At 37.9% G+C, this 15444-nt stretch overlaps 2 protein-coding genes and 1 long non-coding RNA gene across 5 annotated transcripts; all 3 read left to right on the forward strand.

Annotated features, from left to right (window-relative positions):
• Nucleotides 1–54: 54 nt before the first annotated feature.
• LOC103710247 (non-classical arabinogalactan protein 31-like) lies at nucleotides 55–2368 on the forward strand. Of its 2 annotated transcripts, none has more exons than XM_026805882.2 (2): nucleotides 55–1050; nucleotides 1728–2353. In XM_026805882.2, the coding sequence occupies exons 1-2, from the start codon at nucleotides 792–794 to the stop codon at nucleotides 2045–2047; spliced, it is 579 nt and encodes a 192-aa protein (XP_026661683.2). In that variant the 5' UTR covers nucleotides 55–791; the 3' UTR covers nucleotides 2048–2353. The 2 variants fall into 2 exon arrangements, with proteins under 2 accessions (XP_026661683.2, XP_038986290.1); XM_039130362.1 differs by having other exon boundaries at nucleotides 56–1050; nucleotides 1734–2368.
• A 5024-nt stretch (nucleotides 2369–7392) lies between these two features.
• Nucleotides 7393–11726, forward strand: LOC103710248 (serine/threonine/tyrosine-protein kinase HT1-like). Of its 2 annotated transcripts, none has more exons than XM_039130364.1 (4): nucleotides 7393–7585; nucleotides 7900–9240; nucleotides 10295–10750; nucleotides 11354–11726. In XM_039130364.1, the coding sequence occupies exons 2-4, from the start codon at nucleotides 8227–8229 to the stop codon at nucleotides 11624–11626; spliced, it is 1743 nt and encodes a 580-aa protein (XP_038986292.1). In that variant the 5' UTR covers nucleotides 7393–7585; nucleotides 7900–8226; the 3' UTR covers nucleotides 11627–11726. The 2 variants fall into 2 exon arrangements, with proteins under 2 accessions (XP_038986292.1, XP_038986291.1); XM_039130363.1 differs by having other exon boundaries at nucleotides 7394–7585; nucleotides 8017–9240.
• Nucleotides 11727–14085: 2359 nt separating this feature from the next.
• On the forward strand, nucleotides 14086–14877 carry LOC120111942. The gene is made up of 2 exons (XR_005513447.1): nucleotides 14086–14208; nucleotides 14694–14877. It is a non-coding gene; the product is annotated as an uncharacterized LOC120111942 (long non-coding RNA).
• The last annotated feature ends 567 nt before the right edge of the window (nucleotides 14878–15444 follow it).

Genomic DNA, 15444 nt, shown 5'->3' on the forward strand with positions numbered 1-15444 from the left:
TTATTTTTTCCGAATGGTGCATACAACAGGTGACATCCAAGTAATGGATGGGGATCAGCGGCCCGGTCTTCTCTCTATAGGTGTTCTTCAATCTGCAATTTGCGGCATATAGATGAGATGAATGGAGATATGTGACTGCATTCAATCTTTACACTTAAATCTTTGTTATTTTACTTCGTTTTTCATGCATACGGGGTAGCATAGGCGAACTGGAGCATAAGAACTAGAATATATGCCTGCTTCTGGACATTTCGGTCGTCAAGGTGGTTTACTGCTGCGGGGTCAACCTCGGGGGCAACAGAACTACAAGGAACTGGCAGCTTCAAAATATTTCTCGGGGAAGTTTAAATGGGGTTGATGCACTAGATCCAGGAGCAGTTAAATGCGCCCAAGGACCTGCGGGCTTAAAAGTTTGGAGACTCGCTCGCAGGAGACTTGCTGTTGAGGACCGAGCAGGTGATCTGCCGCCCAATCAGCTACAAAGCCGGCCTTCCGGCGTCACCTCCGGGTACTCACGTGCGTCTCTCCTCCCCACGCAGGCAAATTATTAACCCCAAATCCAATGGACTACCGCCATATTATCTATATTTTGTACCCTGGTCTCTTAAACCCACCGACTTTCTCTTGCCGCTTGGTCAGCCCAAACCGCCGAGGGTCGTGGCGAGGGACGACCCATTTCCAATGGGAGATCTCTCTCTTATTTTTTGGAGAACGATCTCTCTTTCTCTCTCTCTCTCCCACTATAAGAGTGTTCCGTGTTCGTTCGCTGAAGAGTGAAGAGACTAGAGAGAATGGTTCAGGCGAGGGGCCGAGTGGTTCAGCTTGTATTTCTGCTCTTTCTGATCTCCTCATCGGCCGATGGTGTTAATGAAGTAGAAGAGGAGGCAAAGAGGTTGGTCAGGGAACCACCACCGACACCTCCTCTCTTTATTAAGCCACCCTTCCACCTTCCACCATTGAGGCTTCCCATGGTCGTTGAAGGGGTGATCTATTGCCGGTCTTGCAAGCTCCGCAACTATGACAGGCTCCTTGATGCATCACCGCTTCCTGGTCTGATCTCTTTCTCATGCCTCCACTTTCTTGTGTGCTACCAGGGAAACTGACAACACCGTTGATTCTAGTTTTCATGATTCAGAGGTTTTACTTTGGTTAAATGCCCATGAGCTTTTCTGATGCATTTCTGGGGCGTACAGTAAGTATGTGCTCTTAGATCTTTTGTGATAGGGTTTCAAAGAGACTGATAATGTACATATGTGATCCAAAGCTCATGATAAACTTCAGACAAATTCAGAGCTGGAAGAAGTTATAATTTCTCTTGCATTATAATTTGTAGTGGACTTTTCTTTTTTATATTTTCTTTGGCTTGATGACTACATGCAATAAACAATCCAGGCCCACCCCAAGCTCAAAAAGGCTTATTTTTGACAAAAGCTTGGTTCACAGCATAATAACAGATGTGTTGTGGCTTTCATTTGCACGAACATTCTCAATATTTTATCATGATTTTACCTTCTTGTGGGCTATACAGGGGAAATCTGTGGATCAAAAATGTATATAGCACCTACCAGAAAGAACAACTTATATCAGGAAAAGAAAGCTGATAAACATTCAGAACATTTACATATCTTCATTATCATAATTTCATCAGCAGATGATAAAATTATTAGATCAATATGTTGATTCTGTTAAACTTATATATAGGAAAGGTTTGTAACATGAATTTGCAGGTGCAGTCGCAGAGCTGCGGTGCAATAACAGCAGGCATGAATTAAGGTTAAATGGAACGACAAATGCTGATGGCTACTTCCTAATCCAGGCACCAATGAGGAAGGTGACAACGTTTGGCTCCCACAAGTGCAAGGTGTTCCTGATGTCATCGCCCTTGGCATCGTGCAACCGGCCCAGCAACCTCAGTGGAGGAGTAACAGGGGCTTATTTGAGGTTTGAGAGGATTACAAAGGTTGGCCCCGACCAATCGGCCCTCTTCGCTGCCGGATATTTCGAGTTTTCCCCTGCCAAGACCACCCTATGTCCGCATTTGCCTTGAGGCATCTCGTTTTGGATATTCAGAGGGACTCAATATATGCAGTTGAGATCATTGGTTGTATTGAGGTCAAAGCTCTCTTGGTTTTTTTTTTTGCCTGAAGTGAGGGAAACTAAGGTTGGATTGCTTGACTGAAAAGATATTGTGTATTTTTTTTTAATCTATTATATATTAATAATCATATCTTAAATTTTCAAGGAAGATTAATCTGGAATAAGCATGATTTAAATACAAATAAGACCAAAAAAAATTAAGTTTTGTTAAAGTAGGTTTATATATACTTATTTTATAAACTATTAAGTCATAGACCTCAAAAAAAATAGCTAGGCTGGCCAAGAGAATTTTATTAGAGGGTATGGTAACAAAAATACATACATGCCTTCTTCGAAATGGATTCGGAGAACTTAGCTTTAGATTGCCACCTCTTAAAGCGTAATACCGAAGTGCATCCATCTCGTGCAGAGAAAAAGTCCAATCAAGTAGAGTGAAAGCAATAATTTAGCTCAAAGGAAATGATGTAATATATTAGGGTGGCTCAATATATTAAGTTGCCAAGGTGGTATTACTGGATCTGAGGAATTTTTTATGTACACTTAACCATTGTCTTAGAGTATTTTCTGTTTTCCTAGATCAGTTTATTTAACACTAAACTAGTAAATAAGTCTCACAATACAGGGAATCATGGTCAGCTCTTAAGTAGTCATGCATGATTGGATGTTTAAGTTCCATGTGCTTGGGTACTGATCTAGACCATGATTTTTTACTTTGTTATTGAGGATTAGCACTAAGAAGGGAGGGAGGAAAAAAGGAAAATATTAACTTTTAGAAAAAACTAAATTCATGGAGTCAGATTAAGATAAGACTCCTTGGGACACAAATCTTGAGCTAAGGCAAGCAAAAATTTATAAGTATGGGATGAACTGAGTGCTGATCTGACGCAAACATTTAAGTTTTAGGATAAATTACAAATTGTTTTTGAGATTTATATTTATTATATTTATATTTAATTATCTATAAAATTTATACTTACACCTAGATGAATTAACGGCTTAGTAAAATTGTTTACCTCATACAAAAAATTTATAATTTATTTCTAATCTCATAAAATTTTTTGTAATTTATTCTAAATTTTAATTACCTTATCAAGAAGAAATAACATGTTACAAGTTGATGACTTGTTCGTATACAAATATTTGTAACGTAATGGACAACAAACGCTTACTGAGAATCCCTACCATGCCTGTTTGCCCGGTAAACAAGGCCAATTTGTCAACGACTTGGGCCCTGCTACCCCCCCAATGCGTTGACCCATGAAGTCTGTACCGCGTCAAACGTCCATCATGTGATCTATAAAGTTCCAAGCACTGTTGTGTTCACACCGGGTTTCAAACACCGAGCCATAGAATAGATTCCACTGGCCTAAATTACGTTACTGCCGACAGTCCGTTGCGCCCGAGCCATAGAATAGATTCCACCGGCCTAACTCACGATGCTGCCCGCCCCCTTCCTCCCCTACTGGTAAATTATATTTATATCCGATAGTTTGTAAAATGGTCACTTATCCTCCCCAGTGCTATCAACTCAACTTCTCCCCACCTCAAATTCTGTGAGCAAAAAAAAAACATCCACAGATTTGTTTTTATTATTTTCTTAATTCTACAGCCTAACAGATCCATAGATGAAATTTAGGTTAAAACTAAAAGGGACCTTTAGAAGAAAACAGGCTGAAGATACTACTAGATTTGATTCCTATAAAAAATCCAGCTCTATCTTGCTAGATTTTCCAAATAGATCTCGAGGTTTATTTTATCCTAACATTTAAACCCGTAATTTAATAGAATGTTAGTCAAACCTTTAACCTTAAATAGGATCCAAATATTACATCAGAAAAATTTCAAAAATGATTAAAATAACCTTAAAAGCATGTTTCGCTATTCCTACGAGATTAGACTAAAAATTCTTATCGGATTTGTGGATTAGAGCTTCCTCTGTTTAAGGGATTTAGCTCCCACTAAATTAGAACTGAAGATAGGAAAACGCCTGCTTCCTCATCTCGCGATTGAACTTTTGGCTTTGTTCGAAGATGGTTTCTGGCCTGCCACTTTTTTGCTCTCGAGTTTTAGCGAACCACTTGCTCTACTCCTACATCTGGACTTTATGGTAGAGACGTTCCTTGCTGTCATTCCTTGTCGATGATGACTACGATGACTCTTCGATATTGATCTCGGTAGATCGGTCAATGAAAGTAAGAAACAAGAGCTTAGCCTCTCATGAGTAGTATGGGGTTCTCGTACCATCATCACAAACTTGTTGCATGCATTAACAAATCGCTTTACCCGGACAATAGTTGCAAGGTCAACGTTACCTTGTGTTTTGGAGGTATTGATTGTGAACTCCTTCCTGTCTTTTATGAGATGATACTTCTTCAGACGCCAGTAGATATCTCGATCCCAAATGTACGGAATCATAAGAAAATCCGATAAATATCTAAAAGAACTACTTTTCAAGTTACCTCATCACTATACCTTTTAGATATGACGAATTTGAAGGAACACTGCTTGGTGATCTTCAATTCGACGTCCTTCTGAATCCAACCAAGACGGTAGGGACGTGGATGAGGCTTAGTATGCAATCCTAGCTTCTAAACCATATTTTGAGAGATGAGGTTCTTCTGGCTTCTAGGATCTACAATAGCCTCCATAATGCTCTGTTTCATCTGGATCTTCAGGTGGAAGAGTTTCTCTAGATCTGCTTTAGTTGCTATCTCGAGTTTTCTCGCCATCAGGCTCAATTTGAAGTTTGCTTACTCAACCTCGGGCAGCTCCTCAACTTCTATCGCATTGAGAATCGTCTTTTCCTTCCTTTTGGAATCCTCATGCTTCTACGCCTTTCTTATATTTCTCACCTTTTTTTTATCTTTTCTAGGACGATTCTTCTCCTTAATCCCCATGGCCTTTATGCTGGCTCCGCTGATGTCTTCAACTTTGAAGAGTTTCAACTTTTTTCGAATACTCTCATGGTGGCTTCCAACGTATTTCATAAAAACTATACGATTGTTAATATAGATTTCAAGAGAGATTGCTTGCATGTGGAACTCGTTGGTGTAGTCCTGGACAGACTGATCATACTTCTGCCATAGGTATTGCCACTTGGTCCACCGATCCTCCTTGTGGCCGATTGGATAGAACTACTTCTTGATTAAGCTCTTGAATTTGTTCCATGTCAGATTTGAAATGTTGTTGTTCCTCATGTATGAATTCCACCAGATAAGAGTATGGCTAAAAAGCTTGAGACGGGCAAATGCTACCTTCTGGACACTAGAGTGTCTATAGATAGTAAAGTATGTCTCTAACTGATCTAGCTAGTTATATAGCTTCTTTGCATCAACAATCTCGTCATATATAGGGATTTTGATTTGAGCCCCTACTTTAAATGGTTGAAGAAAGAGAATTTTTGTACCGGTAGGTTTTTCATTTTTATCCTCCTCATTGGATGGTGGATCTTTATCTCGAGCCATAGGAGACAGCTTCGCAACAGGAGCTGCTAGTGCTTATGCTGAAGGTACTGCCAATCTAGAGATGATCTCGATGAGTTGAAACATCTTATCCTCTAGTTGTATGAGACGTCCTTTTGTCTCATCATCCATGGAGGAAGAACCAGTAGCCATACTCATATTTGCCTTTCGATGTATTTGAAACATGGATAGCCTTTCTCTTGATTGCTTGTATGGCTTACGCATCTGGACCATGAATGGAGGCCATCTCTAATACCAACTTGATCTAATCGGAGAGAGAGAAAACTTTCTTCAACATGCTCAATTTGAATATCTCAAAAGAAAACTAGAAGAAGATAAAAGAATTGTAAATGTATAGCTTAGGTTCACTTTTCTTTCATTGATTCTCACACCTCCTAAACTGAGGATATGGCCCGCTATTTATAATATTAGCGAGGTCCCCTCTTTCACAATTTAGGTTAAACTCCTCTCCTAGTTCAAATAGGACTAGGTATCCTTAAAAAATATGACTAATAGAAATTTTTTAGAAAAAACAAAAATTTAGAAATATTCTAAAAAAATAAAATTTTTGAGAAGATAGATTTTGAAGCTAGTTGAATCTTCTTAATTTTCTTGAAACATGCATATATGGATTAATAAATGGCTTTTTCTTAAATTTTTTTTTGCAAGCTTTAAAAGTTTTTAGAAGTCTTTTAACTAAAGTTCTATTATCATTCTAAATAGATATCTTTTCAATCTATGCAATATAGAAGATAAAGATATTTAAAGTTTCTTAATTTTCTGAAACACTCACATATGGATTTTTTATTAAAAGATTAATAGATAGCTTTATCTTAATGATTTGTTGCTGAATTGATGACATTTACTATGTACACTCGGCGATATTCGTTATGTATGCTTGGCCATGATACATGCAATCTCTGCTGAAAAAACCACCTTTTATATTCAAATAATAAGTAGTATAAAATGGCATGTTTTTAAAAAAAATTAGAAGTTTTTGATTGAAGTTCTGTTTATCATTCTAAATGGATATGTCTTCAATCTATGTGGCATAGAAGATGAAGTTATTTGAAGCTTCTTAATTTTCCTGAAATACTCATATGTGGATTAATAGATGGCTTTTTTCTTAAATATTTTTTTATCGAAGATGGAAAGCTTTTAAATTTTTTAAAACTCTCTCCATTAAAGGTCTATTTATCACTTTCAATAAATACCTCTTCAATCCATGCACCTAACAAGATGAAGGCATTTGGATCTCCTCAATGCTCTTGAAACACCCATATGTGGATTAATAAATGGCTTTATCTTAAGAATTTTTCATTGAATAGATGGTAGATTTTTTTAAAATTTTCCAAAATCTTTCATTTAAAATTTTATTTACCATTCTAAATTAATATTGCATCAATCTATGCAGTACAGTAGATAAACATACTTGAATCTTCTTAGTTTTCCCAAAATACTGATGTATGGAATTTCCTAAAAAAAATTATTAGATAATTTTATCTTAAAAATTATTTACCTAATAGATGTTATATTTTTATTATATGCACCTCATAACAACTGAAATGAATAATTTTTAAGTTTTTATATTAAAAAAAGAGCCAAAATATAGTCCACCCACCAGATGAATCCGCCACCGCATTCTAGATGGCGACATCCATTCTATTATTCTTAACGTCGAATTTTCCTTTGACTTTCCAACTCCTCCTCAACGGTGGACCCCACAAACGCTTCAAACGTCCGCACAAGCAATATCGAATGGTGGTTATCATAATAATACCGGTTCCAACTCCTGTTTGTTCCCGTATTGGATACGTCCTCGAATACTTCCAAACGAGATCACGAGAGAGAAACGAACGAGAGAACGGCCAGGAGAAGGAGAAGGAGAAGGAGAAGGAGAGGGAAACGGACGGATTCCGTACCAAACCCCTCCTTCTCCCACCCTTCGCGACGAAGATAGATAGATTCTGTCTTCGAGGGGGGAGAAGGGGTACCGTACGAGTCTCCAGATGCCTGGCTCCTTCCATGTACGCTTCGCGTTATCTCTTTCTTTTCCATTTAGAGCTCCGTTGTCTTTTCGGATTTTTTGAAGCCTAGGATCAGGTTTTTTTTTTTTTTCCGTGATTGGATGCCGGAAAAAAAGTGTCTTCTTTTTTGAAATCTTTGACGTTTCTTTAAATTTTTCGAGAAAAGAAGGATTTGATGTGATTTCTTCGTCACTAGGGGTAATAATGGTGGTGAGTTTGCATGTTTGCGTCCAATGGGACTCTTGGTGTCGCCTTTTCTAATAAATTTTGCTTCTTGGGTGGTTTTTCCACCCCTTTTTATATAATTATTATAGGATTCGTGAAAGGGCTATCAGAGGTGGGGATTTCTTCTTCCTCTGCGAGTGGGGCTCTATTTTTTTTGTTTTTTTTTTTTGTTTGATTATGGATTCATCTGGTGGAGGCCATTGTAGGGAGGAGTTCTCTTTTTTGAGGGGTTTGATTGGATTGGGCGCCTTGGATTGGCTCCTGAAGGGGTTGACGTGGACGGAACTGGGTTCCAAAGCCCTTCTTGACGTGGGATCTGGGTTCTTCTCTCCTCAGCTTCTTTGAATGAGGGCTTCTTGCGTTCGAGGCTCTGCGGAGGGAATTTAATTGGTTTTGGCTCGGATTTCGGGGGTATAATGGAGGAGGAGAGCTCCTCTTGGGTGAGGAGGGCGAAGTTCTCCCACACCGTCTGCTACCGGATGGATTCTTCTCGTTTGCCGGCGATTCCGCTCTCCAGCCGGGCTGATCGGGATTTGGAATTGAAGATAAAGAGCTTAGATATTTCTTCAACGGCAAATCGAGACATGGGGCTGAATCAGAAGGGCTCGATCCGGTTTTCTTCTAGCATGCCATCATTTCCTTTGTCGTTGCAACCTGAGGGCAATAGCGGTGTGAGGTCGCAGAGGTCTAGTTTAAAAGATTCTAGCTTTTCTTTTCACCCTGATATAGATTCTAAATCAAAACAGAAGAGTTTGAGTTCACCGTCTTCTAGTTCCTCTAATCAAGATCCTAAACTGAAGACAAAAAGTTCGAATTCTCCGGCGAGGTTTCCCTTCGATTCTGTTTCTCATAAATCAGGCCCATTATCAAATCAAAAGGAACAGGAATTCAGACCTAAGCGGAGATCTTTGTCTCCACTTCCAGCTACCATCCTTTCTGACGCCTTTAAAGCAGGTAGGGCTAGCAGGGAGAGGTTCTCAACGCCACCACCTAGCAGGAGGGGATCAGACAATAGTGTCTTGGGCAAATTGTTCTCTAGGGAAGCCCGTGATCATAATGCGCTCAAATCCAAATCACCTCCCTTGAGTCCGCTCGAACACTTGTCTTCTATGAAAGCCTTGGAAAAGCGCAAGAATAAGAAGGAGACTCCATGGGCAAGATATTTTGACCATGGTGGAGGGAGGGTTAATGCTGTGGAGACCACGGATCAGTGGACGGTTGATCTTTCCCAGTTGTACGTTGGGCTTAGATTTGCTTCGGGAGCTCATAGTCGGTTATATCATGGCATTTACAAGGATCAACCTGTTGCTGTGAAAATTATTAGGCAACCTGTTGAAGATGAAAATGGAGTGATGGCTACCCGACTGGAGAAGCAGTTCACTAGAGAAGTCACCTTTCTGTCTCATCTCCATCACCGAAACGTAATTCAGGTAGTTGCCAGATATCTGTCTTTTGTGTATTGGTCATGACTCTGCTCTTTGTTTCCATTATATATATTTTGTCAGCATGATCTAATATGCTTTCGGTGCTTTCCTCTTCTGATGACAATTGATGAATACATAACTAGTTAGTTTGCCTGTATGTAGCTGTATATGTTTGCAGAAGTATAATGATCTCCAAACTTATATACGTGAAAGGGAGAAAAATATACATCTTGCTGAGGTGGCCTTATATAGTCGACATAATCAACTAATGAGCTCCCAATGAGTGCTATGTTTGTGCTCTAATGATTTTTGGTCAAAATACTAGCAATACTCTATGCTCTTGATAATTTGCAAATTATGTGTGGAGTGTTATTTGCTATTTCTATCTCAGTTGGACTTCATCGGTGGTTTTATGCATGCTGTTTCGAGCTTGTCAGAAGTTCCTAATGGACTAACATAAAAAAGTGAGGTTGGGAAATTTTTATATGTTCTTTAAAATCTAAATCCTGAATTTTAAAATGAAATTAGTATATATGCCATTTCCTTGGCAAGATGGGTGTCTGTGGATATACTATTTACTTGAAAATTCTTCTGATAAAAATATGAATATAACTCTGGATTTAGCGGAGTTGTAAAAAAGGGGGTGGTTTGTCTCGGTCTTTTGGTGAAACAGTGGCGCAGTCATAAAATGGATAACAAAAGCCATTTTATACAAAGTTTTGTGGAACAGCTTCGCAAACTTTTAATGCTCAAGGCATCCGCCATAATGTGGCAAACTAGGGGAAAAGGAAGGTGGGACCATGGGTGGTTGCATATGGAAACATTTCATATAGTATTTATAATGTGCATGTTAGGTAGGGCCACCACCTTCATAAACTACTATAGCTAAGTTTGGGATGACTACGGGTCTTCTCTCTATTGATTTGTTATATCAACGCTTATGCGGTACTTCACAATCTTGTCTGACTCTATGTATTACTTGAATTTCTACTGTCTCGTGCAATCTTGTATGGTGATGCTCCTTTCTGCCACCCTCATGATTATCTCTGGTCTGGTGCAGCTGGCAGCAGCATGTAAGAAACCACCAGTCTTTTGTGTAATTACTGAATATCTTTCTGGAGGATCCCTCAGGGCATTTTTACACAAGCTCGAACACAAATCCCTTCCTCTGCAGAAACTTATTGCAATTGCCCTTGATATTGCTCGAGGAATGGAATACATTCACTCACAGGGAGTTATTCACCGAGACTTGAAACCTGAGAACATTCTTTTTGATGAAGATATGTGTGTAAAAATTGCTGATTTTGGAATAGCCTGTGAGGAAGCATATTGTGATATGTTAGCTGAGGACCCTGGAACATTTCGTTGGATGGCACCTGAGATGATCAAACACAAGCATTATGGACCGAAGGTAGATGTTTACAGCTTTGGACTAGTATTATGGGAGATGTTAACAGGAAGAATCCCATATGAGGATATGACACCCATCCAGGCTGCTTTTGCCGTGGTCGATAAGGTATGCTCTTCAGTTATGGTGGATGCTCCTTGTCTCTTTATATCTTTCAGTTCTTTAACCTTTTTCTTATACATACATACATAGCATTTTGCATATATTGCCTTCAAGCATCTTTATTGATTACTGTAATTTATTGATGCATCAATATTTGACATGAATCTTTCACGTGTTTCAAAGGCCTGCTGTCATCTACTGAGCGTGTTGCGGAGAAAGAATCACACACACACACACATATATATGCTGCATGGTATAATGTTTTAATAGATCTTTTGAATACATTTTGTGACACTTTTCATGTGAGCACCAAGATTTTTAGTTACTCATATCAAGATTTGTACATAGGAAGCTTTGAGCAGTCTAAAAGTAGCGTAGCGGTGATCATAACATGAAACAACTACAACTGCGAAGTCTCCTATCAGATTATTATTAACTGGAACTAGTATTTTTTGGCTGTTTCTCGTTAGTAAGTTCAGTGTGCTACACAGTGAAGTGGAACTTGTATTAGATGTTTATGTTGATGTTCTGCTATGTTTATTTAGTTTCTTGCGACTCTGTTTACCTTCCTTTTGGTTTTTCTAATGCCAGAAGTATGGATTTTTTCAGAACTTGAGACCTATCATTCCTCCTGACTGCCCGGCGGCCTTGCGAGCCGTGATCGAGCAATGCTGGGCATTGCATCCAGGCAAGAGACCTGAGTTTTGGCAGATTGTGAAGGTGTTGGAAGAGTTTGAATCTGCTCTCGCTCGAGATGGCATGCTGGGCCTGGTTCCGAACCTGACCTGCCAGGATCACAAGAAGAGGCTTCTTCATTGGATTCAGAAGTTAAAACCTTCGGATGCTGATGGCTCAGGGCAACTGGCTCCCAAATTATTGTAACAAGTACTTTCCCTCCTAATTTTTGTTAGCTCCCTTTGTAATTATGTTCATTTCTAGAGCCTCATCTGGGAAATAAGGACCATGGATTGATTCCCCCCTCCCCCCCCCCCCCCCCTTCTTTGTGGCTACTAGCAATCTGGTGCATGCAGCGCTCATTTAAGAGAAATAATAGCAGTCAAAATAAGATGTTATTAGATATATATTGTATTTTATTATTTGGCCTTGGTAATCAAAAATAAATTAAAATATAAATCAAATATAGAAACGGATTAAAGAACATAAATTAGTCAACATGAAACTAAAAATCTATGACATAGAATAAAAAATAAAATGAAATAAGAAGACATATAAAAGAATGAAAAAATGGATCACTTGAAGAAATAAATATTTAAAGTATAGTAAAATAAATAGAATAATAAAATAAACATTCAAATAGAAATAAAATTTAAAAAATTATAGAAAAGTATAAATTGGTACAAATGTATCTAAACCAAAGAATAACAAAAATCAACAATATGAAGAATTCAAAATAGGAAAGCGAGTTAAATAAATAAAAAATATTAAGTAATTAATATGATAGTCAAAATAAATCAAAAGGTTATATGTATTAGCAAAAAGAATGGATCAATTAGCAAATAATATAACAAGATATTAATAAATTAAAATAATATAAAGTAAAAGTTAGACTTAAAAATAAAATCATAAAAGTACAAATTTTGTTAATAAAAATAAAAATAAAAATGTCTCTAAATATGAAAAATAATGAATATAAAAGGGACAAATGAACTACAATAATTGAGTATATATAAGAATAAACTGAAAACAGTGAATAAAAGCATAAAGTAATGTTGATGAAGTTTACTACAGAATATGTATCTAAATAAATAGAGTTGTAGCATTTAAGAGGAGATGGGGGAGTGGGGAAGAGAGAGAGAGAGAGAGAGAGAGGGAGAGAGAGGATGTGGAGGGGAGGCTGGAGAGGGGAAGGAAATGTGAGGAAGAGGGAGGTGGGGAGAGAGAGAAAAGAGAGAGAGGGGAGGGTGGAGAGGAGGGCTCACCCTTTAGCAAAAAGGAGGGCTCACCTGACACTGAGAGCGCAGAGAGCAGAAAGTAGTTATTAATAAGGTAAACTTAATGATAGTAGTAGCAGTAATAATAATAATAATAATTAGTAGTAGTAGTAACAACAAGCAACAATAACGATAATAATAATAATAATAATATTGTATATATGGGTAGATATGGTATTTGATGCTTTATACTTGGACCAATATTAGGCTGCTTCTGATTTGAGTCCGCTGCATTCTCCCTCCTCCCTAATGGAACAGGCCACTTGAAAGGTTCTTGATCCTCACAATTCTTGGTTGCTCTTCTTGGAGTTCGTCCATTTGGCAGCAAGGTTTTAAATAATACCTTATCCTTTTATAGCAGATTTCTATTAAAACAATCATTTGTCATTATAACTGTGAGGATCCGTGCGAACGTGTGTTTAGTCCTACATCGGTTATTCGCTGGGTAAATCTTGAGTACTTATACAGGATTAAGAAACCCAAATAATAATTTCTAGCTAACTATTTTGGATGAGGTACTGAATTGTTACAAATGGTATTAGAGCGGATCCGGCCCACGGATCCATTAGGGCTGACCACGGGTCAATCGTGGTGTTTGTGATTAGATTAAATAGATTTGAATCTTTAGCCTGACAAGAACATCAGGGCTTAAACGGGAGGAGTATGTGAGGATTTGTGCGAGCGTGTGTTTAGTCCCACATCGGTTATTTGCTGGATAGATCTTGAATATTTATACAGGATTAAGGAACCCAAATAATACCCTCCGACTAGCCATTTTGGTTGAGGTCCTGGGTTGTTACAATAACAGTCAAAATAGTCATTATTTATCTCCAACAATTTAGATATGTAATATTAAAATAACAAACATTATAACAAAAATATTGGACAATAATGAAAAAAATTATGGTATCATTTTTTCTCACTTTAAAATAATAATATTTTTTTAAACCGTACTAGAATCATAATTTGCAGTTAAGATTGAATTTGGAAAAAAATATTTTTTATTTAAGAGAGAGTACAAGTAAAAACAAGGCCTGGTATTTAAATTATTACGGTCTGTTATAATAATAATAAAAAAATGACTGCTATATTTTTTATATTACTAAATTTAGTAATATAATAGGAGGTGTCTGAAACTATTATAATAGCGCTATAACAGTTAGTTACAGCACCATTATTTAAAACTATGCACAGCAGCATTCATAGAAATGGAATGTAGTGGAAGCAAAGGAGCGAATCATGCGGCGAAAGAAATCGGAGAGAATTTTATGCCATAGTAGGTCAAGTTTGTTGCATGAGATGATCTTTCAGATGGTCTCTCTCTCTTTCTTTTTCTTTTTTTTTTGGTTCTTTTGTCAGTGGAACATATATGGAATCTATGAAGAGCTTTTACCAGACATTGTTTCAATTCAGACCCTTGTTTAAGAGGGGTCTGAAAGCTCGGATGGTGACTAGGAGAGGTAATAAGGCTAGATGCTTCTTACTTTATGGATCCAGCGAAAACGTGCCAAGGTTGATGGTGGCTAGCCATTTGTGATTAGGGACCACTTTGGTAGGTTGATTGCGGCAGGAGGGCGGCGCACGCTAGGACTCACAGTGGTCGGGGCAGAGTTGCAGGCTGCTTGGGAGGATATATCCTATGCGTGGCAAGTACTTAGTGTGGAGCGGGTTTGCCTTGAGGGAGACTCATCTATGGTTATCAATTGGCTCCGAGGGGCGGATCGATTTGGAGATGGTCATCCCTTCATTCGGGAGACTCGTAGGGTGGCGCGGGTGATGGGCGATGTTCAGATAGGACGTGTTCAGGGAGGCGAACAGAGCTGCAGACTGGGTCGCCTCTTTTGTTGCTCGGCATTCTAGAGATTTTCTTTGGACGTCTGTAGAAGACGTTCATCTTTATTTACAACTTTTACTTTCCCGCGATTTAGCAGATTGTACTCATGTTAGAGTTATATGAAATAAGTAGCCGCTTTTACAAAAAAAAAAAACGTGCCAAGGGATTTATCATCCAAATAGGTTAGGTTATACCTTTAGATAATATACTACATATTTTATAAAATAATTAAACTTGAACTCGTCATAAAAGAAATTATCTCTTTTTTTTTCTTTGAGAAATCTTTTAAGAATGCAAATGAAAAACTTCTTTTAATAACTTGGAATTAGCTTTTCTATAAACATGCTGGGCCTGGGCCTGAAGACAAAGTCGCCACTTGACATGCCTGAAGACAAAGTACAAAGTGTAATTACATCGATGCATTTAAAGGTGACAAAAATTGAAAATAGTAATGCTTTAGAGTCACTGGATCTGATTTGTTGAGGAGTCTGGTTTACATTTGAATCCATACCTTACCCATTTAAGAATTGGATCGTACCAGTTTCGTATGAGATCAAGTTGGGTAGAGATTGGATGCAACTTGGATTGATTACGGATCTAGCTTGATTGAATACGAGTAGGACCAGGTCGACATCTTGAGGGGGTACCATTATTTAAGAAGTTCAATTCTCTTCATGCCCTTAAAATTATTCAACAATGATATAAATCCAAAGTATAACTCATAAGATTTATAAAAAATGTGGGGGATATAGGCATAAAATTTATATAGTATATTAGATAAATTATCAGGTACAGGTCGAGTGATGACCTGGGTCAAGTAGGATCTAGTAATTTTTCAATAACCTCAAAATCGTACCTAAGAGAACATATAGATCTTGCATGCCTTGCATTTTACCTATAGATAGATTAGTCCA

Source organism: Phoenix dactylifera, chromosome 9 (assembly GCF_009389715.1).
Source record: "Phoenix dactylifera cultivar Barhee BC4 chromosome 9, palm_55x_up_171113_PBpolish2nd_filt_p, whole genome shotgun sequence".
NCBI classification, from domain to species: Eukaryota; Viridiplantae; Streptophyta; class Magnoliopsida; order Arecales; family Arecaceae; genus Phoenix; species Phoenix dactylifera.

Coding starts and splice junctions, on each gene's coding strand:
- LOC103710247 (XM_026805882.2), top strand. CDS start 792: ATGGTTCAGGCGAGGGGCCGAGTGGTTCAGCTTGTATTTCTGCTCTTT. Junction 1,051..1,727: donor TGATGCATCACCGCTTCCTG/GTCTGATCTCTT, acceptor ATGAATTTGCAG/GTGCAGTCGCAGAGCTGCGG.
- LOC103710248 (XM_039130364.1), top strand. CDS start 8,227: ATGGAGGAGGAGAGCTCCTCTTGGGTGAGGAGGGCGAAGTTCTCCCAC. Junction 9,241..10,294: donor ATCACCGAAACGTAATTCAG/GTAGTTGCCAGA, acceptor GGTCTGGTGCAG/CTGGCAGCAGCATGTAAGAA. Junction 10,751..11,353: donor CTTTTGCCGTGGTCGATAAG/GTATGCTCTTCA, acceptor GGATTTTTTCAG/AACTTGAGACCTATCATTCC.